The sequence below is a fragment of the Anser cygnoides genome, chromosome 10 (genome assembly GCF_040182565.1).
Source record: "Anser cygnoides isolate HZ-2024a breed goose chromosome 10, Taihu_goose_T2T_genome, whole genome shotgun sequence".
NCBI classification, from domain to species: Eukaryota; Metazoa; Chordata; class Aves; order Anseriformes; family Anatidae; genus Anser; species Anser cygnoides.
In genome coordinates, this window is record NC_089882.1 from 4,019,853 (window position 1) to 4,044,330 (window position 24,478).

Genomic DNA, 24,478 nt, shown 5'->3' on the forward strand with positions numbered 1-24,478 from the left:
GGACTACCAGCTTTGCGGCACAATTAGCATACTTTCCAGATAAACACTTTTCAAAAGGCATCGATCTATCGTGAAGCCTCGCTATCTTAAGTGCACATCTGCAGTGATTTACCAGATGAACACAAGTCAGGTCATCGGAAGGGCTTTATAAACACTGGGAATTAAAGACCAGCTCTATTGCCACCAGAGGTTTTCCTCGCGTCCTCGGGTACTTTCTGCGATATTAAATAGGTATTACGAGACCACTCAAGAATGCAATTTGAGGGTGATCTGCTTCGTACCAAGCTTCTGCTTGCCATCTCCTGCAAACCATAAACTTATCAACCTTGGAAGCGCTGCTAAGAGCTGCAGGACAGCAGATGATTCACTGCAGCAGCGAGGGCGTGGATGCAAGCTTAGCTTTACATCAAACAGCACCAGCCACCCCATCTTCCCCCTCGCATTTCTCCAGCAATTCCCAGCTAAGGTTCCTAATCTCTCTCACAAGCTTTACGCGGCACAGCGGGCACGTGTTCACCTTACTGATGAAAGTGAGCATTATCCCTATTTACGGGGGAGCGGGCTGGCGATGAATTCCAGGTCTGCTAATCAGAAAGCCCGACTTGTAGCTACACGAGCAATGCAGCACGGCTTCCCACGCTACGGTACACAAACAAACAGCGCTCCACAGCCAAACAGAAACTTTAATGAAAACAATCCCAGAATTACAAGCACAAACACAGGCCCACATTGGTCTCACGGGACAGAAAAGCATTATGGAAGGTATAGTTACAAATCAGTACTGAAACACGGTGCGTTCGATTCTGTCAGATCACTGTGGTTTCTTTGGTATTTATTTTGTACATGCTTATGGTGTTCAAAATGCTCCTTAAATTTCGTTTCCCAATTTAACTGTTGACTTCGTTCTGCACACCGCATTTTAACTTAGTTAGCTTCTATCCATGAAAAAATATAAAATTCACTAGAGAATTGTAGTTAATCATTAACTTTCCTGGCTGCAACTTATTTTTATACTGGGTCAGATTCCTGCAGGCTGCAAGATGAATTCTGTGGGCACGATTCAGTTCTGCCATATCCAGTTCAGTGGACAGCCTCAGAACTGCCTCTCTGTACACATTATTTTTAGACTAGAGAACATCAAAATTCAAGATCACTCTTAAGGCTTCTGAATATTCACTATTTGGCATAAGTGAAATTGTCCAAGATTCTTTTGAGACCACAATGCTTAAAATATCTCTAAAGCACTGTACAAGCAGCACTGGATGCACTCACCAGCTGATGGTGAATCCCATTTTAGTGTCCTAAATTCTGTTTTATTTAATGTTCTGTGGTGTTGAAAAAATACAAGTACTAAATGGCAGAAGTAATTTTTCTATTTTTTTTTAAATCGCCAAAAGGCAGAAATCCAAGATGTTTCTAAGGATATTTGCTGGGAGTCGGAACAAAGGTGAAGCATATTTGAGGTGTATTCTGCAATCACAGTATGACTCGGAGCACATTATGCTTCCTACCCCCAGCTACTAAAAATGGGTATAGATTTCAGCTGAACAATGGTACTGCATAACAGTCCATGGAAAAAGACATGCCCCATCTATGTCAGTATCAAAGATGTTAGAGTGCCACCTTCAGTTTGAAAACATGGGGAAAAGTCCCTTTTAAGTGTAACCACGAACTAACTAGGTGTTCAAGGAGAATCTGGTGGCTGCAGACATTAAGCAGCCATAGGTTCCCATTCACACTGTACAAACACAAAATAAACCCTCACCCTCAACAGGTGAATCTGAATCTCTGGAACTGCTGACATTTAAGACTTTCCTTTTGCACGTCCTTCCAGATTTACGGGATAAAGACAGGTGGCTTGAGTAAAAGATGAACCGAACCATGCTGTAAGTTACTCCTAGACACACCTTCAGCAGAAAAACGGGCTTCCGACTTTTACAGAAGTATTTAAAAGAGGGTTGACAAAGAAACACATTCAGCAGGTTTTACATTCCGATTTTCTGGGGTGGAAAAGAGCACGCGAACATTTTAATATTAAACAACAACGGAAATAAATTGTTTGAGTTTCAGAGTCAATGGCCACACCAGCCCTAAGGAGTACGGCCCCTGGAAAATGCTGCTGGGAACTGCGGCGTGAGGCCCCAGCCCCAGCTCCTCCAGCCATGCCCGGGCTGAGCTGTGGCAGACCGCTCATGTGCAAAGCAAATTTACTTCCCATTCCACAGCTTGTACGGTTACACCGTGCTTTCAACAGCATTGCACCGAGACCCTGAGAACCCTCAGTTCTCAATTTAAAACTGGTTCCTGAAATGCAAAAAGCAACAGCTACAAGACACGCTCAAAACCTCTACCTGGGACACGCAGCTGTACAAAATTTCAGCTGCGTGAGACACTTGGTCTGTGCATATGCATGTTCCCATTCAACACATGGTAACTGCCCGCTGCCGATACTTCTACGAATGGGAATTCTAGGAAAAGTTTTCTATTTTTTGTGATTACTGTAATCACATTCAAAGACTGAATTTTTGGTTCTTACCTAAGTTAAGCTTTTAATCTGAAATAATCATTTGTTAATAAAATGCTAGCCAGTTTGAACATTTTTTTAAACTAGTTTGAACACAACACAAAATATTCTTTTACAAGCAGAAACATTTTAAAGAGTACAACGCTTCCCCCCTGAAGTAATGCCTACTGCAGTGGGATAAATAAAGGGAGCAATATAATCGAGGCAGCAGTGATGTACTTAGTTATCTCACTGTGCTAATCCTCTGTCAGGTGACTGCTCACAAGATTTCTTTAAGCCCTCATTACAGAGGCAGAAATCCAGAACTAGGACACACACTTTAGTGACCCCAAAGTAACATGTCTAACCTCTAAGAAATCTTGGTGAGATTTACATTCTGACCAGACCGAGATAAATCCCCCACTTAATGGAAGGTTGCACCTCCACAGCAAAAACTGTAGAGATAAATAGGACAAGTATTCTGCTTTTATTTGTCTGAAGGCAAATAAATAACAACTAAACATTATAAACCAGAAACAGCTTTTGCTAACCAGCCAGAAGACACACAAATTAGTAATTGGGGTTTAGGATCTAATTCCAGGAGCACTGAACCTGCCACTTGGCAGAGATGAGGCTTTTAATTCTCTCATTAAAAGGCATTACAACTGAGCAGATATTAATTTTAGTTTCTTACGATAGCTAAAATCATACGATCATATGACAACAAAACTTACAAGTCTTTGAAAGACGTTTATGCTGGGACAGGTTAAAAACTGTTTATTATACTTCAGGCACTTCCACCAACGTGAAAATATTCTTTTGAACAGCAGTACATGAGTTTTGAAAACAATAGCTTCTTTATCCGATCTGAAACCACGGCGACTACCTAGCTGTCCCTGCTCACTGCCACCTACTCTGGCACACACTCGTGCGTATTCCAGCTGCTGAGAAGCTGCAGCCACGAAGCTGCAAATTGCTGTGCTGCAGCACACGTAGCCTCCCACAAGCGACCCTGCCTGCACCATCCATTTGTAGCACGTTGCAACGTGGTGCCATCAATGTGTTATCTTTTATCGAGTTATCTCGCCAAGCACATTCATAAACACATATCTTTAGAAGACACTTTGAAAAGGAAAGGCATTGGATTAAGCCTATTATTGTAGGAAAAATATTGCTCCAAGTCTTTGCTTACAAAGAAAGTAAAATAGAGAATACTCAAAACTCACCTTGATCATTTCTGCCACATAACTTTCTGGTCCTGTATATTCTGTTGAATCTTTTACTTTCACTAATACAATAAAGCACAAATAATGCCACATGTTGTGCTCTTCTTTAATATGCTCTTCAAACGTGACTGTCTTGTTATCAAACTTATCTCTTTCCAAACCTACAAGAGTGACACATTTATAACTCTTAGTATTTACAAACTGGGACTAAGAAAATGAGCTCTAAGAAAAAAAAAATCTACAGTCTGCTGCAGATCTTAACAGTCACAAGCATTCCTAAATGAACATGGAATAATAGGCATAAACTCTAACAGACAGCCACCTAACAGAGGGAAGAGGGAGAGAGGGCATTACAAGTGCTGGTCACATTTGGTACACATAACAGAAAACTTTTGGTTAAAAAAAAGGTAGCTACCTTGTATGCAAACAGCTGAATTTCATAACACATCTCCTATTTTTAGGCAAAATGATACCAAATGCAACATTTGCTTTGCAGCAAACTTCCAAAGGTTACTTCTGTCAGCCTACGTGTTATGCAACTTCTGCACTACCATGTCAGTTAATTGCACTGGCCTCAAAGGCTCAGCAGCTTAATTCCAAATCTACTGTGAGAAACTTTCTCAGACACCACTCAACGCTGCACCCTTGAAAAATGACTGTTTATAAAATCTCTCCTATTCCAATACAAAATTATTTGAAGCACAGGAGAAGCAGAAACTAAGGATTTAAGGAAAAGGCAGTATAAAAATACATTCCCCATCTCATCTTCCTGCCAAGTTTCTATGCATGTAGAACCTAACCCTGTATTAAGTGTGTTTCTACACTTACCACAAATAAAGCAAGTTGTTTTTAAAATCTCTTCTTTCTTCTGTTTTTCACTCCTTAAATCAGCAAAAGTGTCAATGATCACACCAAAAATCAGGTTAAGGACAATAATGATGACCATGAAGAAGAATAACAGATCATATATCACTCTAGCAGCAAAGAGAGGTTCCTGCAAGATACATATTTTAATTATTAACAACCCAAATCCATGTCCATCTAAACCTTACAACACATTTCTTGCAGTTCAGCGACAAGTTCGCAGCCCCACAACTCCTCCCTTTAGAGTCTCCATTTCTGATGTTCTCCAATGATAACTTAGAACTCAAACATTAAGTGAAACTAAAATGCAAGATTACTGAAAAAAGCCGAATTAGTCAGCTAATGGTACGCAATCACTGGAGTTGTTCTTTCTGTTTACTACGTCCAAGTCTTTGCTCTTCTCTCTCACACAATGAATTTTTTCCTCTCCTCACCCGCTCCCTGCAAGCGAATCCAAAATATATCCTTATATTAATCTGCCTCTATATCAATATAGTACCAGTATTAATTATAAAATCTTTTATTGGAATATCATAGTATTTGTTTATCTTAAAAACCAAGTATGCTGTTTTGAATAAAACTGGATGGAAAGCTGGACTTAGCAGTGCCCATGTCATGTTTATTGCCTAACCCCCATTTTCAGAACCACCCTGGCCAGCTGGGTGCCAAACGTTTGCTGGGAATTATATAGCCTTTAAACCATTTTAAGCTGAAAATAAGGCTAAACATTGGATAACACCTTGAAATTACAGACCCTATACTTAACTCCTGTTATCTGCTGGGAACAAAGCAGGCAGACACAACGCTACTCAAAGAGGGCAAAATGAGGCTGAAGAGAACCCTCTTTCCTTTCCCCTGCTACATGGTGCAAAGCATCCACTCTGACCAAGACTGCCCCTTTGTCTCTAATATGCTTTTGGGGAATGACCAGAGAGAGGCAAGCCTGAGGCTCTGATAGGTGCAATGAGCTACTCAAACAGCTATGTGGGCAGCTTTGGGCACTATGAAAAATTCCTGCTGTTTTTGACCAGTCTTTGCTCTGCCCTTCCTTTCCCCACAGCCCCAGCTCCAAGCCATCTTGGTCCCTGTCCTCTCATCCCATTCCCTGTTTTATACATCTCACCTTTCTCAGTAATGTTCCCGAAAGCAACTAAAGCCACTCGCATAGTATCAGCCACCACACCACTTTCATTCTGCTACCTAACGTAATCCTTTGCTAGCTTGTCCCTTTCTTACTTTTTCAAATCCTGAACTCCCAAAGCACAAACTGTTGGCTACACCATTTCTGTTCATTTGGGCCTCGTTCTGGATTCCCTTAAGCTGAAAAAGGTCTCATGTACTAAGAAAAAAACCCATGGTTCAAAGCTCGTTTGAACTGGCTGCTGTTTGATTTGGTACCACTGAAATTTGACTATTACACAGAGAGAAAGCGTGCTCCCTTCTAGTTCGCAAGGTCTACATCTGTTTCAAGAACATACGCACATTTTCCCCAGCAGAACTAGATCCCCAGCCCTCCACGGTTATCACTTTTCCACCCCCACTCAGTGATAATTTACCTCTTTGGATGGTTTCCTGAGCACATCACCTACTCCACCCCCACTCCTGAGCCCATGACTCAGTACAGTAACAATGCACATCAGTAACGTCTCGCACGTATGCTCTTTATTCTCTTCCTCCATTTCTTCAGCAATCACTTCTGTTAACACAGCAAGCAAAGACACGTTTAGAAGGCAAGATCGGTTTTAAATAATTCTCTCCATCCTTTGCTGGCTACACTCTCACTCCCCTTTGCAAAAACGGGTGATTTCCAGCAGCACTGCAAACGCTACGAGCAGACCATCAGAGCAGGTCTCCTACTCTGGTGGCTCCAGCCTGCCCTCCTCTCCTCACCAGCAGAGTTTTCTTTTGTGCTTTAACTGCTGTCTTTGACTTGGTTAAATATCTCTTTCCATTTCTGTTAGTATGCATAGCTTTGGATCACCAGCTGCCTGTTTATACAGAATCATAGCTTTTTGACAGCTCAGAGGACAAAGTGTTGCCTCTTACACTCTCCCTTGGTGCCTAACAGATTGCACAGCCTTTGGGCTGTACTCAAAATGGCAACTTCAACTCTTATTTTTCAAATGGCTAAAATATCACTGCTTATGGAAACAGCATTTTACTAAAAAAGTAGCACTATTTTTTATGACCCTCTCTCCATTTGGCTGAAGCCTCCAACTTCACTGTTGCAGTTCCAGGACTCTGAGAATTAATTACCTAATTTCATATACTTTCCCTGTACCTATTAAAAGTCTCATGACTTACATTTCATCATAGAAATGCTCATGAGTGGATCCCACCTTCCCACGGCAAGCCTTAGATGGGTCTAAATCCCTGAGAAATCCAGAAATACCCCAAACCCAAGAGGGTACAGAAATGATGCTAAAGATTTGCGCATCGTTAACATCTCTGTCCACATAAGACCCTGATATCAAGTTGATTATTTACGATATAAACACATCTCTGAAGTTTTCCTTTCTGCAGCCAGAGCGCATAAAGACAAAGCACACTCTTCTTAGAGCCGAATAAAGAAGCTATTCTTGTATCTATGTTGAATCTTATTTTATCAAAGAGGACACTTGAGCAAAACAGAGCCATCTCCTCTTGAGAGCATGGGCTTGTGGCCATTATTGACATTTGAAACATTTGACCATATAAGAGCTCCACTTCTAAGAGAAATAGCGATGTTCTGTCTGGCTTTCTCAGCCAGCATCATAAATCTCAAAGTTAGTAAATTACATTTTCTAGAAAATAAAACTGAAAATTTTCAGTGCCCAGTCTGAGGCGGGTGATTATGCTACAAGTAATATCTCACATGCACTTTCTTGATCTCAAAAACCCCCCAAACCTACCCTGTCTGCTTAATCCATTGACTACTTCCTGACATGATATTAAAAACAGTTTCCTTAGTTAACTAGATAAAATAATGCTGACAGTAAACAATGTTCTGTTCCATATTTCAGAGCATTATCCTCTGAGATCACATTTAAGAGCCTAATGTTTTAAAATAATAACCTTGTAAGAAGGTAAACTACATCACTTCCTTTTCAAATTGATAAGGTAGAAAATCAAAGCATATGTCAATGTTTTATCAAAGGATTGCTCGGTTACAACAAGTTTCTCTGCAGAATTCATGCTGCAAATGTCATTTTTGCTGTTGGCTTAACTTGATTCGCTTTTAATTTTGTTACCCCTTTTAGTATACAGGGCTTTTTTTTCCCTTCAAATTTTACTTAAGGTGCTTAACTCGAAAAAGTGTGAAAACTTCAGGATAAGAAGTTAGTCATTCCAAAGCAGCTAAGCAGATACTCACGGTCTGAAGGAATGATTGAAGAACAGTTTTCACTGCTACCTGCTTTGCACACATCTGAATAGAGAAACTCGCCAGTCATGGTCTCACCCGGTTCTGTGCGATCTAAAACCAAAAAAGCGATGAGTCAAATAATTTAATATTTTGTGTTTTTCAAGATTACTTTTCAGATATTAAGATATCTCATCGTATTCAGTCTGCAATTACTAGGCAGATTTAGAGTTGTATGTTATCCTAGAGTTTAGGCAGCCACAGTCCTTTCCAATTCACACATTCAGTGATTTTAATTTCAAATATAAACTTATTTCTATGAATTCAAGACCATAGTTGTGCATTTATTTTGCATTAGCTCCGAAGTTGCGAAAGTAATTGAAATTGTTCCAAAAATATTACGTTCTAGTGCACAGTGAATTTTCAAGGTGATTGAAAAATTGCCCTTCAACATCTCGCAAGTATCAAAACCACCCTAGTGCCACACAGTAACACATCTTTGGCATTTCTCCAGCTTGGTGGAAATGTGAAATAATAAGGTCAGTGAGGTTTGGGTGTCCTACAGGGTAGGCAGTAAAATTAGAAAAAATAGTGGGTATGTCAAACAGTGCTTGTCTGAGTAACTCAAGTGAGAGAAAAACAAGAAGTCAGAATAAGCCAAAACCCAAACTCCTTCTCTAACAAATTTAATTCCTATGCTTCCCATCCACTGAGTTGCTTACTTGATGCTATAGGGCAAGGGAAAAGAAAACAACAAAACGTTTTATCTTACAATATGCAACCTATGTTCAGCACTGAGAAGTCTACTATGGAATTTAAACTATAGCAACAAATTGAGGGAGATTAATACAGTCTATAAAAACTATGAGCAAACCAGAGTTTGACACAGAGACCTCAGCTTCACAGGATCGTGGCTTTGAAGGTAATTTCCCTTCATTTATATTCACGGGGTTATTTTAGGTAAAATATTAATTTTTCTTATGTTGAAACTAGAACGCACCATTAAAAGCCAATATAAGCATACAAAATCTGGCAAACTGAGGCAGAACTAAATATCCCCCTAGTGCAGAGCCTTCCCCACGATAGCCTACCTAAAGTCTGTTTGTAATTAAACTGGGGGAGGGAGTAGGTGTTAGATGAATTAGATAATCTCAACTGTTTTAGCAAACAGAAGAGAAATCTTCAGTGTGCAGAAAAGCCCAAGTGCTGTCTTCAGGGGTTCTGCTACCCCACCTCTCTATATGTTGCAGCCGATTACAGCATCTTGTCAAAATTTAAAGGGTAAATATGGCATCCATTTGCTCCAATCTGTTTTATTTATTTATTTAAGCAGAGCCCTTGGTAAGAAAGAAATTGTCAAACTTGTGAGATAACCAGTATTTCTCACAAAAGGTGGAAGACACTCAGCATGCTCCGGGGAACAGAAGTCCATTACTTTCTTCAACACTAGAACAGTCAAAATGAGTCACTGCTACCAACCTGGCAATAACGTTTCGTTCGGGAGCTTGTCTACTTCCAGGATGAAGTCATCTTTGAAGAACAGGTACCCCACTATAGAGAAGAGGTACACCAAGATGAGCGCAAGCACAGCCGTCAGGATGATGGAACGCCCGTTGCGAGTGACACTTTTGATGACGTTCAGCAAGGTCTCCTCTCGGTACACCAAGTCAAAGAGCTGGGGGACAACAAACAAAATCAACGGCTGTTTTTCACATGTACTACCAATATGGCACACTAACAGTGAGCAATATTTTCACCCAAATTAGTGTTGGGAAGAAAATTTTCCATTTAAATGTCTTTACATTCCTCACTCCTCTGGGCCTGTGACATGCCACGAGCATAGCCCAGTCAGGTTGCTGGCTATGTGCTGGCTGACAATGAGAGGACAGGTATTTGTTAATGTGGACCTACGTGAATACAGAAAATAAGCAATTCAGTTACCAGAGGATGTAGCAGACATCAAACAAAGGGATGAAAACAGAGAGCTCCGAATGGGATTTCGGGTTTGCATTACAAGCGACACATTTTCTCCACCAACACTAGATATACTCCTTTAACTGCTTATTCTTAGAAGAATTGCACCGCACAGGATGAATTCCACCCCAAACAGAAGAAACATGTATGCCAGGCATCCCTGTCAGTTGTGCAAGGCCTAGAGTACAGCCATAGGTACAGAGATGCTCCACAGCTAACCAAGTACTCAAAGAACATGAACACTATGTTATATAATTAGTTTTCTCTGTTAATATCAGTATCTTCTGGACTGTGTGTCTAGTAAACCTATTTTTAAAATAAATTAATATTTTAGAATACTTTCTTATTTAAAAAAATAACTCACAGCATGGCAACTCCTCAAGTACCTACTGCTCAGTTACCTTTTCTACGGCTAGATTTTTCAATTATTTTTTTCTCATGCAAGAGCCTATGTGACCTTAAAAGATTTAAACTTTCACCAGGCAGTGATATTACCCGGAGTCAAACCAATTTAAAATGGTTTATTATCTTGGAAGTCAGAGCAGGGCCACAAGCAGTACCTCTAACCTAGAGAGCCTATAGACCTTAGTGTCCGAGATGACGGCCAACTACCACGAGGGGAAATACTAAATATCTTTGTGCACACACATTTACCCTAACAAGCAGTTTTAACTAAACTTAACCTCAAACAGGTGCCTGGCGTAATATGCTTGAAAAGACACAAAATTCTCCATTTGTCTGTAAAAATCAGGAAGAGGAGATAGGGCAGGGATCCTGTAGCCTTCCACAGTAACTTCTAAGTGAAATCACCAGAGGCCCATTTTCAAAAGAGTGCTTGCACGACAGTGTCCGGCTGTAAAGCAGAAAGCAAGCAGTGGATGACATCCAGGTGGGACTTTACAAGCACATAGGAAGAAAAACATTCTGAAGACAAAATGAATACCTACCAACAAACTATAAAAGAATTCATGTACAAAAAGCCCCAGAGCACAAATCAGGAGGTACAGCAGGTGATAAAGAAACTCTACATCCATGATCATTGCCTTGTATCCTCTAGTGAAGGTTCCACAGTTGCCCACAAAACTCATCAGAAAAATGATTTTATTACAAACCTAAGGAAAGATTAATCATAAATTAGTTGCAATACATAGCCTGCAGGAAAAAAAGCAATTTTTCAAAGCTGGTGGTAACTCAGCTATACGGCAACACCAACAACTGTGCTGAATTGTCTGTTACATGCCAGCATTTTACGTGTCAGTCAATGGCTGCTTTCTGTTGCATTTTCTGCACAGCTGAGACAGTGAGCCACAACTAAAACTTAACACATCTATAAAACAGGAACATCGACTCCTGTCCCCAGCTGGTTGTCAAAGGGCATCAGGACTTCAAGATTTAAAGAAAGTAAGAACACTCCCTGGTGTGAGAGGTGAACTGCCCTAAAAAAACCCTCTAAGCTCTGCACTTTCTGCAATCAAATTACTTGCTAGCCTCCAGCAGCCCTTACATTTCTGAAACAGCCCCTACTGCTCGCTAATAAGCGAGCGCTCCAGATTGCCCCAGCATTTCACTCTCAGATCATGCACACAGGAATCCTCCTGTATAGCCCCAGCCATCAGCACTGAAGGAGAGCTGCCTTTGACTTACCTGGAACCTGCTAAACACTGCAATTATCAACAACGGCAACAATGCTAACAACGCAACTCTGATTCTTTAGCACACAGCACTTGGTGACATATTTTGAAGACAAGGAACACTATTAAATGATGCACGTTAAAGCTGAGAACTTTGTAATAAAGGCCAATGCTTCAAGAAGATGCATCTTTGCACAGCTCCTGCTGACTCAGTCAAAGAAACATTTTTGGCTTACTTGCCTAGAAACCACAAGTATCCGGGTTTGAGCATTAATGAAGTTTTCTGGCGGCTCAGTTTACATGCTCAGTCCACGCGTAACTGTAGCAAAACTGCTTAGTGTCAGCTCTTGGCTGGCAGGTAGACTGCAGACAGACATTTGGGAAATGCATTGTTTAGTACATCTTACACAATCCTGTAAATACTGCAGCTCAGTCGCTGAGCAGGAGACGGGTTTGAGCGAACATCCTATTGCTGAAGGGTCACAGAGACTTGTGTACATTTCTGGCTGGGGTGGGAGCTGTTACTAGACTGTGACAAAACTGAGCGAGACCTCAGGGCCCTCCGGCTTAGGGAAGCAGAATTAAATGAGCAGCAGTAAAGTACTTCTGCTAGCAACGACCGAGGAGGGAATGACTCCTTACCCCAGTTCTGCCACAGTGTTCCAGCCTATTTTTGCCTCGGAGCAGGTAAGAAGCCCTTACATAAGAAGCAACAGAACTTCAAAAAACCCAACTTGATACTTACGTTGAATGCACCCAGAAGAAATAAAGTAGGTTGTAAACCAACTGAAAATATTAGGCGTAATATTGTAGAAGCTATTAAGGCTCTGATACCATGGGGCTTAGGAAGAGCTATGACTATAGCCAGAGATATCAGCATAGCTGTCCACAGCAGGCCTGACAAGTGGGGCTCTAGTGTACCTAGGATGAAGGAGAAAAAAACAAAAAATGTTTCAATACTTTGTACACCAAGCAAAACAAAACCAAAATAGCCAGATAAATGCCATTTTATCTTATCTTTGGTGGAGCGCCATTAATCCTCACGTTCAGACGTTCCTGATTTCAAAGTGCTAAGTGGAACGTCTGAGACCAGCGCCTTCAGCAGAGCTTAATTACAAACTTATTACTAAAGCATTATGTAAATGATAAACAGTATTATAGGATTCTTCATTTTAGTGTTCATTACTTAGACAACTTGAATACTGAAAAGGAGAGGAGTTTCGCTAGTGTACTCTGTAGATGATTGAATGTGGAGGTGAAGGAAGACAACAAATACATCCAGGTCCCGATTCACATATTCATCCTGAGTCTCCTATTATGTTTCTGGTAAAAAAACCTTGCACCATTTTTTTTTTTTTTTGTATCTCTTGCTATTTCTGGTTCTATTTAGACTGTCCCATGAGACTGCCTGCTTACATAACATCAGCCTGTGTATCTAAAAATACACTTCTCAAAGAACCATGAAAAATACCCAGCCTAAAATACTGTTTAACCTAGGTTTATGCAGAATATAAAAGACATCTTTTTCTTAAAACTTGCATTAAAAATGCTTTTCTTCAAGAAAACGGTATCTTGACAAGGAAAAAGGCAAGATCCCCTTGCCTCTGCAGGCCTGCAAAAGTAACTAGAATTAATGAAGTCCTTGGTATTGCTGGTGACACACACCTACACATGGGCTGCTCATCACCATGAGAACAAGGAGCAAAAGATAAAGACTGTAACGGGGCTCAGCGGCCAGGAGAGCACTCACAGAAGAGTGGGTTCTGGGCCTCAGCTTGTTTCTCATTCCTAGGGACCAGAAAGAGACTGGGAGCAAATCGGCAGCGGTGTCTGCCCTTGGAAAATGAGGATCATGAAGCCAGCGTTCACTCGACACCGAGGTCCGCACCCAACCTAACCTTAAAGCGCTTGCTGTGAGCACATGGACTCCACTACGAGCCTGCTGGCAGGAGCATGGCGTAACCCAGAGAACTTGCAGGGAAGTTCTGCCTCTCTGGAATTCCCGCAGTTTCAGTACCTAATCCCATGCATCCAGTTTTGTTTCTGCTCCTCGAGTCAGAAGTTTTACAATTCCTGCTACGGCCACATGCTGATCAGCTGCTCGGGTCAGCGTGTCTGAGCTGCTCAGGACACACAGAACTTCCCCCAGCTGGTCTGTTTTCAAAAGTCCAACTTTTTTAAAGCTAAAATAAATATACGCATATTTATTATTTACATGGCTGGTTGTAACTCATAGAGGAAGAGATTTTATCAAAATGTTACCTGATAAAGTATTTCAAATATGCAGGGTAGGGCACATAAAAAATGCCAAATGATTCTCCGCACCCCCCAGTCCTGCAACTTGTAGTCTCAACAAACTTGTTTAATTACCAGCTTTGCTAGCAGCCATTAATTCAGACTTTTAAATTTTAACTTGTGATCTTTGAGACTGGAGACAGAAAATTCAGCTGCTCTTCGTGCTGGTTAAGCCCTTTCAACCAGCTGCTGGCCAGAAGGGAGCCGGGGTGACCCCGAGGTCTGCCGTCCCACGGTGTGACACAGAGGTACAGCTGCTGAAACCCAAGCCTGTTCCAGAAGTTATCTGTCCTCTTCCCTCTTTCAGGAACACCAGACTTCGGTCTAATATATCCCGTACTTTCCCACATGCTTTACCTGAGCGTGCTCAGGATGCAGAAGCCCAGAACCACACGCTTTCCGTGCTCATTGTCTTTATTCCCCTGCTAAGACAGCTGCCGTCAAACACTACCTGGACAAAATGACAGCTCTCCTCAAATTAACTGGTGAGCCGCAGAGAGTGTGAAGTGGCTTTTATGTTGCACACAGAGCCCAGACAATAACTTTCTTACATTGAGGCTACTGCTGCCCTTCAGCTGTATTTTCTGTAGGCTCTGTAGTTAGCAATCAACAAGAGAAAGAGGCCGAGGGAAGTTCAATGGGAAGAGATAAGCATCTATCTGGCCCTGTTGCATCATGAACGTTTAAGAAAGGGAAGTGAAAGTTTGAACATGAATAACCCTTTCCAGGACGGGGTTTTACTTTTGGGGTCCTTATTTACTCCAGTTGACAGAGATGTGGAAAAAGCTCCCATCCAAATGCTTCCTCCATACCAGCTTTGCAAGCAATAGCCGTGATAGAGCCTTTGCGGGAATATTTCTCCAGATTTTCTGATTCTTGCTGACATGAATCCACCAATCAATCTGCCCTAGGGTGCTTCTCTTTGCAGAGGCTGAATCTAAGGAAGAGCAGCTGAATCTAATCAGCTTCTATTGGAAGTATTTACTGAATTGGCTCTAAGAACCACCACCGTCGCACAAACCCACTGTTTGGATCAAAAGCAACTTCCATGAGAGCTATTACAGCAAGATTGTGCAATCCCCCCTGAGCCACACATGTTAACCCATACTTTATGTTAGAGATGATAGCAGGCCCAGCTGCTACCCACTTATGGCAAGGAAATGCAGGTTGTTCCTGAGCCAGGAGAGGAGGCTGGCACACTCTTCTGCACTCCCTAAGGCAACCTCTGCTCTAAGCACTCGCAGAGGTAAGGTGCTCCTGAAGAGACAGCAGCAGGAGGGGAACCAAGCTCATATTCTCGATCCTCCAACAACTTTCAAGGCACGAGGCAGGTCACTTCTCATACGTCTCACCTGCCAGGACTCAAGGCAAGCTCCCGACCCTGTACAACACTCACAGACTTCCTGATCTGCTATGTAACCATGAAGCTTTATGAAAAATGACATTAAAAAAAGCAATAAATTAACATTTCTTATATTCTTAGTTCAATATTTCATGACAGAATTTTAAAACAAAGTAGAACAGTCAAGTAATTAAAAGTAGATGTCTGTCTTTGGTAATTTTTCCTAGGAAAAAGCACAGCTCTACATTTTCTTTACAAATGCCCCAAGAAAAAGTCAGAAAATAACACAATTTAAATCAAAGCAATTAAAAAAGCCAATTTCTGTTCTACTGGCTCTACTGAAGTTAATAGGACACACAGGGGACAGAATTTGGCTCATCAGACCTTATTTGTTCATATATTTTTATGTCTGATATTGGTACCTCCTCGAATTCCTTTGAATGGATAGAAAAATGCTACGAGCAAGTTCATAAGGACAGCCAGGTTAAAGGAAATACTGCTCCAGAAGGACATGTTGCGAGCACACCAGTACAGGAAAGGCTGAGCTGCAAAACAACAAAAATAATTCTTATTAATAATGGAGCATTTAAAAAACCAAGACGTCTATATATAAAAAAAAAACAAACACATCATTTCCATCAAGCTGATTATTTTCTGTTTGCCCAAAAGCACAGCATCAACAGCACTAGTATTCATTGCTTATCCTGAAGTTTATTTGATTACTCTTTATCTTTGGGGTACTTCCAGCTTCTTAGATCGTGCTTTAAGGCAAAGAACTAATGTTAAAAAGGAGAGTATTTCCTAGCATGAATTGATTTAGCAGCAGCATGAGAACAAGTTCAGAAATACAAGAGGTCAAGGACTTCAGGTTTCCCCTAATAACGTACTTTGTACTCAGAGTCACTCAGAGAACGATTAGGAGGAAGAAAATGTGTACACGTTCGCATCGGTGAGATTCAGCCCCATCCCTCCCAGCTGTGCTGCTACCGCTGCTGGCAGCAGCTCCCCTGCCCTCAACGCCTGCCCGCGTTCAGGCTTCCTTTCCACTGCAGCAAGCCAGAAACAACACAGCGAAGGCCTAGGTGCACAATTAAGACACAAAATGCAGCGTAGCGACATAACAATAAAGCTAAAATGTTTAGGACTGGCTGCCAAGCAAATAAAACAACTTTACTTCACGCTGATAATAGACCAATATAGTCCCAAAATAATAAACCAGTTGAAGCTCAGCTGGCCTTCCCTCTGTACTGTGGGCAAAGGGCACATACGTAACCGCACGGAGCTAGGGGTACAGTTAAATAGCTGTGTATTTTTGAATACATACAAATGCCTTTAAAAAAGCCTTATTAAAATTAATAATCTCTGCAGCTAGAACCAAGAGGCACAAAAGCAGAAAGATTCATTTTCTGAAGTGGTCATGGACAAGAAGATGAAAAGGACAGCTAAAAAGCTGCCTCACAGTAATTCCCTCTGCATCAAGGCAAAATCCCCCAGAATTTAGCTCCTGCAGGCTTATTGTGCAGCAAATTGTGTACTCCTGAAATCTACAGTAGTGAAAAATCTATTAAAAATTCTTTCAAAGAAGGGAATGTTTTTCCCTTTTGGAAGGAGGTAATGCATACAGATACCAGAGAGCAAAGGCAAAGAAGCTCACAGTGAAATTTAGGGAAAAGATTAAAATGCAAACTCTGAGGCTGCAAAGAAGAGTAAATTAACGAATGCAGCAGTTCTGAGCATCACAGTCGTCACCACCTCTCTTCAGTAAATCACCTCGTCTAGCATCCTAAGCAAAAAAGTGGGTTAAAAGAGTTATACAATGCTTCATTATACTGAGTTGAAACGCACATAAAAAGCATATGCATGCAACAGCTGAATGTAAAGGAAAGGACGACAAAAAGGCACCCAGTCGCTGTAAGAATAAAAGCTCCGTTGCACCTGATTAGCCAGGCACACGTTAAGCTTCGATGGAATGAGATGTGGCAGTGTCCTGAATACACGAGGCAATTCTATATTACTTCTCTTCCCGATCTCGTTTTAACCGAATGAATTTGTAAGCAGGTTGAATGAATTTGTATGTAATTCTTGTACAAAGGGTCATTACAAAATTCCAGGTTTTACCTTACACTGCTATTTGGGGGTGGGCACAGACTACCTGCCCTATGAGGCACTTTCACCTGGTTTTGGCAGGCTCCTCTGAGTTCCTTATTAAGACCTTGGGAGACTTACGGTGCTCAGATCATGAGTCAGCTCCAGGAGCTGAAGAGGGGTGGAAATAATAATCTTTAAAGACTTTTTAGAAAAATGTTTCTTTCCAAGTTTAACATCTCGGGCTGATGCCTTTCTCGGGTTTCAATAAATTGCAAGTGGATCACATGAGCACAACACAGCACTGCCAGCCTGTCACGTCTCAAAAACACAAACCTGCACTGAAGATGTGAGAAATGATTGTATAAATGTAGACTATCAGTCAGAGGCCTAACAAAACCAGAACATTAGGAGACAGCCTGAAAGATTTCCCGCATGGTGTAACAGAATTATAATCTTAATGAAAAATTCCAGTTCTTCAAAGAAAAAAGAAATATTTTCCATTTTTGCATATGGATCTTGATTAATTTGCAGCCTGCTGTTAATTTTGGATATCTTCACAGCTTGCTTGGAGATTGCCTCAAAGACAACTAAAGTAACCCAGAAATCTAGACTTAAACAGCAAAATTCAACAGAATATATGGATGCTGTCAAACGCAAAGTTGCCCATTTGTTTAACATGTCATATACTATCTTTCTTGTAGAGTTCTTAGAAGTCATTTTAGGAAGCAGCTTACTGGGGGGGTTTGATGCTGAGAGAAGTATTAATCCATTGTTAAGTGGAAATAGCTCCACTCTAGTATTCATAAAAATGAAAAATTTAAGTAGAGCTAAATTTCAATAGAGCTGATCAAGTTTCAGGCTGTCCTACCTATATCTGATCTTGATAATTTTAAACAAAATTACAATTGCTTTTCTTTGTTAAAAGAAAACAGAAATACATACACCCCAATTATCTGAAGCAAATACTGAGTTTCTGTTGCCAAAAGTGCAAGACATCATCAGCTCTGGTGTGAACTGTGCCTATGCATCCTAACAACAAAGTGGAGAGAACCCAGGCTTTTCTTGGAGGTGCACATTGAAAGGGCAAAACGCAATTGGAGGTTGCAACAAGGGAAATCATTTCATTAAAAGTCATCTTCAGAACAAGAAAGATCAAGAGGTCCCTTCTCAACCCTTTTTTTCCCCTACAAGATGCCACGGACTGAGTACCACCAACGTCTCCATCGGGGAAAAAGCTTTGCCACCACACCGGTGTGGATTTGTCCAGCCCTGCAGGCAGGTTTCGGTGGCTGGCAGCGGCACACAGCCGTACAGAAGCCCACTCCCACATTTGCTTTTGTAGGGAGTCCTGGACTCTTTGTGCTCTTGCACTAATTACTGGTATTTAGCTGATTCAAGCATGGGAAACAACAGGGGTATCAGATGGCAGATGTTGACTCGAGGAGGAAATAACCACTTTATCTGACATTTCCGAGTGGCAATGTTGGTAAATTCTAACCACTGCCCACTGAAGCTGAGCCTCATGCACAACATTTCTCCTTCAGCAAAAAAAAAAAAGATTTTTTTTTTTAAATAATTTTAAGCAAACAAGCTAGAAAGTTTACTGGGTGAAATGGTGGCACTGTATGGATTAAAATATAGTTCTAAAAGTTTTCCCAGCTGCCAGTGGGAACCTCAGAGGGAAAAGCAGTGCTTGAAAACATTTGCTTTCAGCTATCAGCATCACAGGGCTGTAAGGGACTTACTCAGCACGTCCTCTAGTCTACTCCTTGCCCACAGAAAGGATTAACTTTAACTATTACTGGAAAGCACGTGTTTAACCTGTTCTTAAACACCTCCACTGCAGGAGATGCCATACCCACCACAGGCAGCCCACGTTTGTGCTGCGTTACCCAGCCTTACTCTTTCTTGCAATGCAAGGGAAGTGCTGCTTGTACCCAGCGCAGGCAAGGAGAACGGACCACTGCTCCCTTCAGTTTGGCCCTCTTCATTTCTCCCTACCACCAAATGCCATCTCATTTAAGCGAAGCCTCCACAAATGTGTTCCTTTCTCTTGCATCTTAAAAAAGACGACCTGTGATCTTTCTTACTGCTGTCCCCTGGATCCCCTCCAGTTGGTCCATATTGCTGTGGCGTTAAGCTTGAATTCATTACGGCATATTGCCATCGTGCAGAGGAGCAGATTCTTTCAAACAATCATCAAGGTTGCTGCCACACTGGGGAACCATCTGCTATCAAGTCAACGTTTTAAATTTTTTAAAACCTGACCTAAGTACTCTGCTGGTAACCCTCCGCACTCGTAACAGCCACTTACCTCGCAATTTCTTTTGCCAGTTCATCTCATTAAAGAGGTCTTCTGATTTCATGAAGAAATCATTGATCTTACTGCCTTGTTCATCCCTCTCCGTGGTGTAATATATCCGCAGCTTGGACTCCTTGGTGAGGAATTCACATATACTGGGCACAGGGAAGACGATTTGCTCCATTGTACGGTCCGACCTGACAATCTGAACAACAGTCTTATTGGAGTTTTCCCTAGTTTTAAATGTTTTTATTTCTTGGTTTGTCTGCTTTCTTCTTCTGCACCCTTTAAAACCAGCTACGTGTGGAACTTGGATGCATTTCTGTAGAACAGCAGCCTGACAGACACTTCAGCCGATTTACCTTTCAAAGCAGGCCTACATTTTGCTCCAAGATTGATAATTTCCATGCTGTGGTCTTATTCTGGCAATACTGTTCAGAGCTGGGATTTCCAAGGGGCCCAGTAAATCCTGCACCAAAGCTGCTCTGAATTTCAGCACAATCTGGTCACTCGATTCAGGAAACTTAGCAAGTTTTAGCAACACATTGAGCAGGAAAGTATAAGGAGTAACAGTTATATTTATCTTGCTTATTACAGAGTTTTGTGAACTCTCCATGTTTGTATATGTTTTACTTTTTAAAAGCACCTCAGATTGACTGTACAACAGGCCAAAACGCTCATTTTAATACAGAAAGAATGGCAGAAGATATCACTAACTATGGATTAAGCAATAGTACCGGCCAAAATGTAACATAAGTGAAGTTACACTTCCTCCTGCCAACAGAGCTCTGCTCAGCTCCATCTTAAAGCCCACACATGACAGCTCAAAAATAGCTCCCCTCCCAGAGGCTGTCAAAAAAAGTTCTTATGTCAAAGATGACAGTCCACACAGGTAGTCAGTTCAATCAAAATATCATGTATAATGTAACTGTTGTTTCATTACACAGATTTTCTTCCAAACCGCTCCTTCCCCAGAAGACCACATCTCCCCATGCCCCCCATGTTTCCCTTTACCTCAATCTGTGCCGTGTGCTTGGCGTAAAACTCCAGAGCCTCATCTCCCTCTATCTGACCTCCCGGCTTCAGCATGTTCTGCAGCTCTTTGTTATGACGAGCCAACTAAAATAAAGGAATGCAAAGGGAGTGGGAAACACCAGATGTCTCTCTATGATATTAAATTTCTGATTTTTGGCATAAAAAAAGAAATAGTATGCAGTCAGCTGCTAAGAAAGGGCAAAGTTGACAGAAGGCTTCTTCTATTCCAACCAGACACCCTGCAGCTCTATTCTGGGAGCAAGTCAGAAAGATTCCAATATATATTTTAATATCCACGGTGTATTCCTCTTTTATCCATTTTCTCCCACTGTTTGCCTGACTTGGGAAAGTTTCTGACCATTCACATTCAGTCTATCCTTCTACACCCACCCTAATTCAAAGGTGTGCCTACTGCTCAAGTATTGAGGCAGGGACGGAGGAGAACGTTTGCATCACCTAAAAAGCAGATTCACAGAACACTGCTCAAAAAAATGCTTCTGGATGCTCTAAATTACTTTTATAGCATAATGACAGTGTGTTTTTTTTTTTCTCAGATGCAAAAGGAACAAGGAGTCTCTAATGGAGGGATCTATGTAGCATCGTTACATAAACAGACCTAGATTTTTTTCTCCCCTTGGTCTTTGACCTTTCCAACACCACGCTGTATCAATGCAGCAAACCCGACCAGCTCCAACATAAATGATGAGAGAGAACGTGGCACGAACAATAAAAGCAGGGTGAGATTTCTGCTTAAGGTTTAAATGATCCATGAGAATAATTTATTTGGGAGTAGAAAGTAACTTCTGATACAGCTGAAAAATAATATTTTGCTCCCCAGTTCTGCCAAGAACTTCAATTGTGTGTCCTCAGAAACTTGGTCAAGAAGCTGCCTGTTTCCCATTATAAAACTCTGAACAGTTTCTTATTCATTACAGAAGTTTCATTTTTGACTTTTTTAAAGATAAGATTTTGCTGTTATACAAAGAGAACATGCAGTGAGTTTGTCTCTGAGCCATTAAAACAATTTCAGTGAAAAGCAGACCTCTTGTTATTCACAATTTGTGTTACTTAGTGCTAACAAAAGCTGCGAATTCAATTCTACCTGATGAGCTAATATATAAATGTTGTGCCCCACGTTCCGAGGAGATGCTGCAAGATCTTCTCCATTCTCTCCATCCTCAAATTCTACTTCGCCTTGTAGGTATGCCTTCTTTATCACTTCCACCTAGAAAAACAGACACAGGCCAATGAAGAGACGGCTCAGTTTGAGGGCTGAAGTCTGCTAAGGCCCATACACATTTGGTGCTCTTAGAGCAGTGAAAGAAAGCTGACCGTACACATTCAAGAGGAAGGGCAGTGGGCTTCAACATCCAGGATAAAACAGGAGACCTGAACTCAGCATCTTCAGCCTGGCTCATCAACACGAGAAACCAAACTTTACATTTCCCTCCAAGTAATACGTTCTGGGCCGTGCTCATGGCACACTACATCACATCTGATCTTTGGCCCCTGCCATGACTACACACACTTGGACGAGCTGTCAGTGTTTCAGGGGTACTTTGAATCTGTTTGTGTCTTTACCAATTAACACATTAAACAGCCCAAAATGCTGCTAGAGTTTACTGAACAGCTTTTAGGTCACAATATATCCGTTTTGTGCACAAATAGTGTCTTTACACAGATTCCAAAGTGTAAGGTGATGCCCTCTTCCCTTCTTTATGCAGCAGTAAAGCAGCTGTCTCCGGAGCATTCAGCACAACTGAAGTGCTCCTGCTCTCTGGGGGCTAACCAGGTCCATGCTCGGCAAACACCGCATTCAGTCAAACCCGTGCCAAGACCTGCAGTTGTCCGGGACCTGTGCGCAGAGCTGCACAGTGCCTGGGCTCACCCCACGACGACACCTAGCCAGGAGCGTCGGGGCAGCCCAGGGACTCACCAGCTCCTTGGGCCTCATGTTGTAGAGGATCCTCTCTGCATTCTCGCTGTCGTGCCTGCTCTCCATGATTGCCAAGAGCAACTTTGAAGCGTTGTTCTGAAGGGAAGGAAGAACACCACCAGTCACTGCATGGAGTCAAAAGCAGAGCATATCCAGCTCCGGCTCCTCCATACACACTGCCCAGAAGGGCTCGAGATACTTGGTTTCTGTGAGTACAAGCACCAGGCAAGGCAGAGCCACCCTGCTGGAGCTACGGCAGGGCTCCTACAACCTCAGCGTGCCAAGCACTCCCTCTCATCTAATTATTTGGCTATACAGCTTAGGTGGGTTTTTTATTGCTTGTTTATTTTTTAAAATCAGTTTACTTCCCAAACCCTATTTATCAGCGAACACCAAATTAAGGTTTAGATTTCTCAAATAGTGAGGTTTTGAAGCTGGTGTGTATTATTTTGTAGTGTTAAAAATGCTGCAGCATTACTACAGGCTTTCAACCCCACAATGGTGCAGCTCAGCTTTACTCAAGATTCTGTTGATTAAATCAAAGGACAGCCAAGGCTGAAGACACAGACGTGCTTCGCTGCTTTTAACTGAAAATTACTCTGCGACCTGCTCATGCCAAGAAATAGGAGGAGGAAATGGGAAACTACCACAAGGCACCAGACTACTTTAATACGAACAATTAAGATTAAAATCCATCATGACTGACAATAAAAACCAATAAAAGTATTTAATTTTGAAGTATAATGCTAATTGAGTCTAAAAGCATTTTTTATTTAGAATAATAAAAAAGCCACACTAGCCATAATAATGGTGTGAGTCGGCAGCGGAAAACAACGAGACATTGCACTATAAGACAGGACAGTAAGTCGGAAAGGAAATACTTCTCAAACATATGCTGAAGTAGGAGTACTCTGTGACTATTGTAGCCAGAAGACAACCTGCTAGGGTATTTTGAAAACAGCACCAGGGCTAATTATTTCAGCATTAATACGAATAGCCATAAAAAAATCTTGATGACTAAACATCAACTGATTTAACAGCAGCAATAAAGTATTAGGGAACTAGACGTAGCACGAGAAATTTTACTTCCATTGTACATGTAAAAGCTTACCAACAGAGAAGTTTTAATTGGAATTAATTTTTTAACAGGTAATTATTTTAGGACTCCTCAGCACATCTTGATTGTCTGCAGTCACCCACATCTGAAAACTGGTGACTCCGTGTTATCATTTAAAATACGATATTGCCTGAGACAGTCTTTGGGCACCGCGTTCAGCTCTCTGATGCATATAATTTTTTGGCACTTGTGATTATTGGGATATAACAAACACCCATATTATTCCAACAATAAATTTGTTTCATCCTGCTTATGTGAACGTCGATCACACAAAACATTCACTTGCCTTCAGCTCCAATACAAGGTCCATCCTCTTCTTTCCCAAAGGGTTGATATCATTGAGGATTAATGCTGTGATGATGTCAATACCATTGGACTCGTGAGTAGCAATGCAGTTCTGTCCAAAGAAAATTAATCAAACTTCACTGATTGTCTAACTACAAACGAAACCTAAGCTAGTGATGCAGCCAGGACAGAAGAGTTAGTTCTTTCATCACCTGGCAAGCTGTTTAAGGTGGATAACTGAACACAATACTCCAGACAGTGCAATAACAAGAGATAAAAGCATTTTGTTTCAAGCTTTTCCTATAATCAGCCACGGCATGCCCTACTGAAACCACCCAGACTCAGGAAGCAGAAAGCAACACAGTTGATAAACTAAGTATTTACATGCCAAAGTGCTCAGGCTGAATAAATAGCTAAGGAAGAACACTTTTACTAAGGTTAGGGAGAGTTTTCTTTGTTCTCGATGTGCCAAACACCACCAACTTCAGAGCCTTCTAATCAAAGAATGTGACTTTCCATATCCTTCGTGCTTGCCCTGTA

The 24,478-nt window shown here is 41.4% G+C and overlaps 1 protein-coding gene across 12 annotated transcripts in view; it reads right to left on the reverse strand.

Annotated features, from left to right (window-relative positions):
• Positions 1 to 24,478, reverse strand: part of ITPR1 (inositol 1,4,5-trisphosphate receptor type 1) — a 169,987-nt gene that overhangs the window by 13,256 nt on the left and 132,253 nt on the right. For all 12 annotated transcript variants that reach the window (XM_067003328.1, XM_067003326.1, XM_067003334.1 and 9 more), the window contains 13 exons: positions 23,940 to 24,050; positions 22,537 to 22,632; positions 21,703 to 21,825; positions 20,580 to 20,684; positions 19,578 to 19,770; positions 15,598 to 15,720; positions 12,284 to 12,459; positions 10,855 to 11,019; positions 9,413 to 9,608; positions 7,946 to 8,047; positions 6,150 to 6,289; positions 4,558 to 4,723; positions 3,730 to 3,890 (listed from right to left, as the gene is read on the reverse strand). In XM_067003328.1, coding sequence (XP_066859429.1) covers positions 3,730 to 3,890; positions 4,558 to 4,723; positions 6,150 to 6,289; positions 7,946 to 8,047; positions 9,413 to 9,608; positions 10,855 to 11,019; positions 12,284 to 12,459; positions 15,598 to 15,720; positions 19,578 to 19,770; positions 20,580 to 20,684; positions 21,703 to 21,825; positions 22,537 to 22,632; positions 23,940 to 24,050 — 1,857 coding nt within the window. The remainder of the gene's footprint in view (positions 1 to 3,729; positions 3,891 to 4,557; positions 4,724 to 6,149; positions 6,290 to 7,945; positions 8,048 to 9,412; positions 9,609 to 10,854; positions 11,020 to 12,283; positions 12,460 to 15,597; positions 15,721 to 19,577; positions 19,771 to 20,579; positions 20,685 to 21,702; positions 21,826 to 22,536; positions 22,633 to 23,939; positions 24,051 to 24,478) is intronic.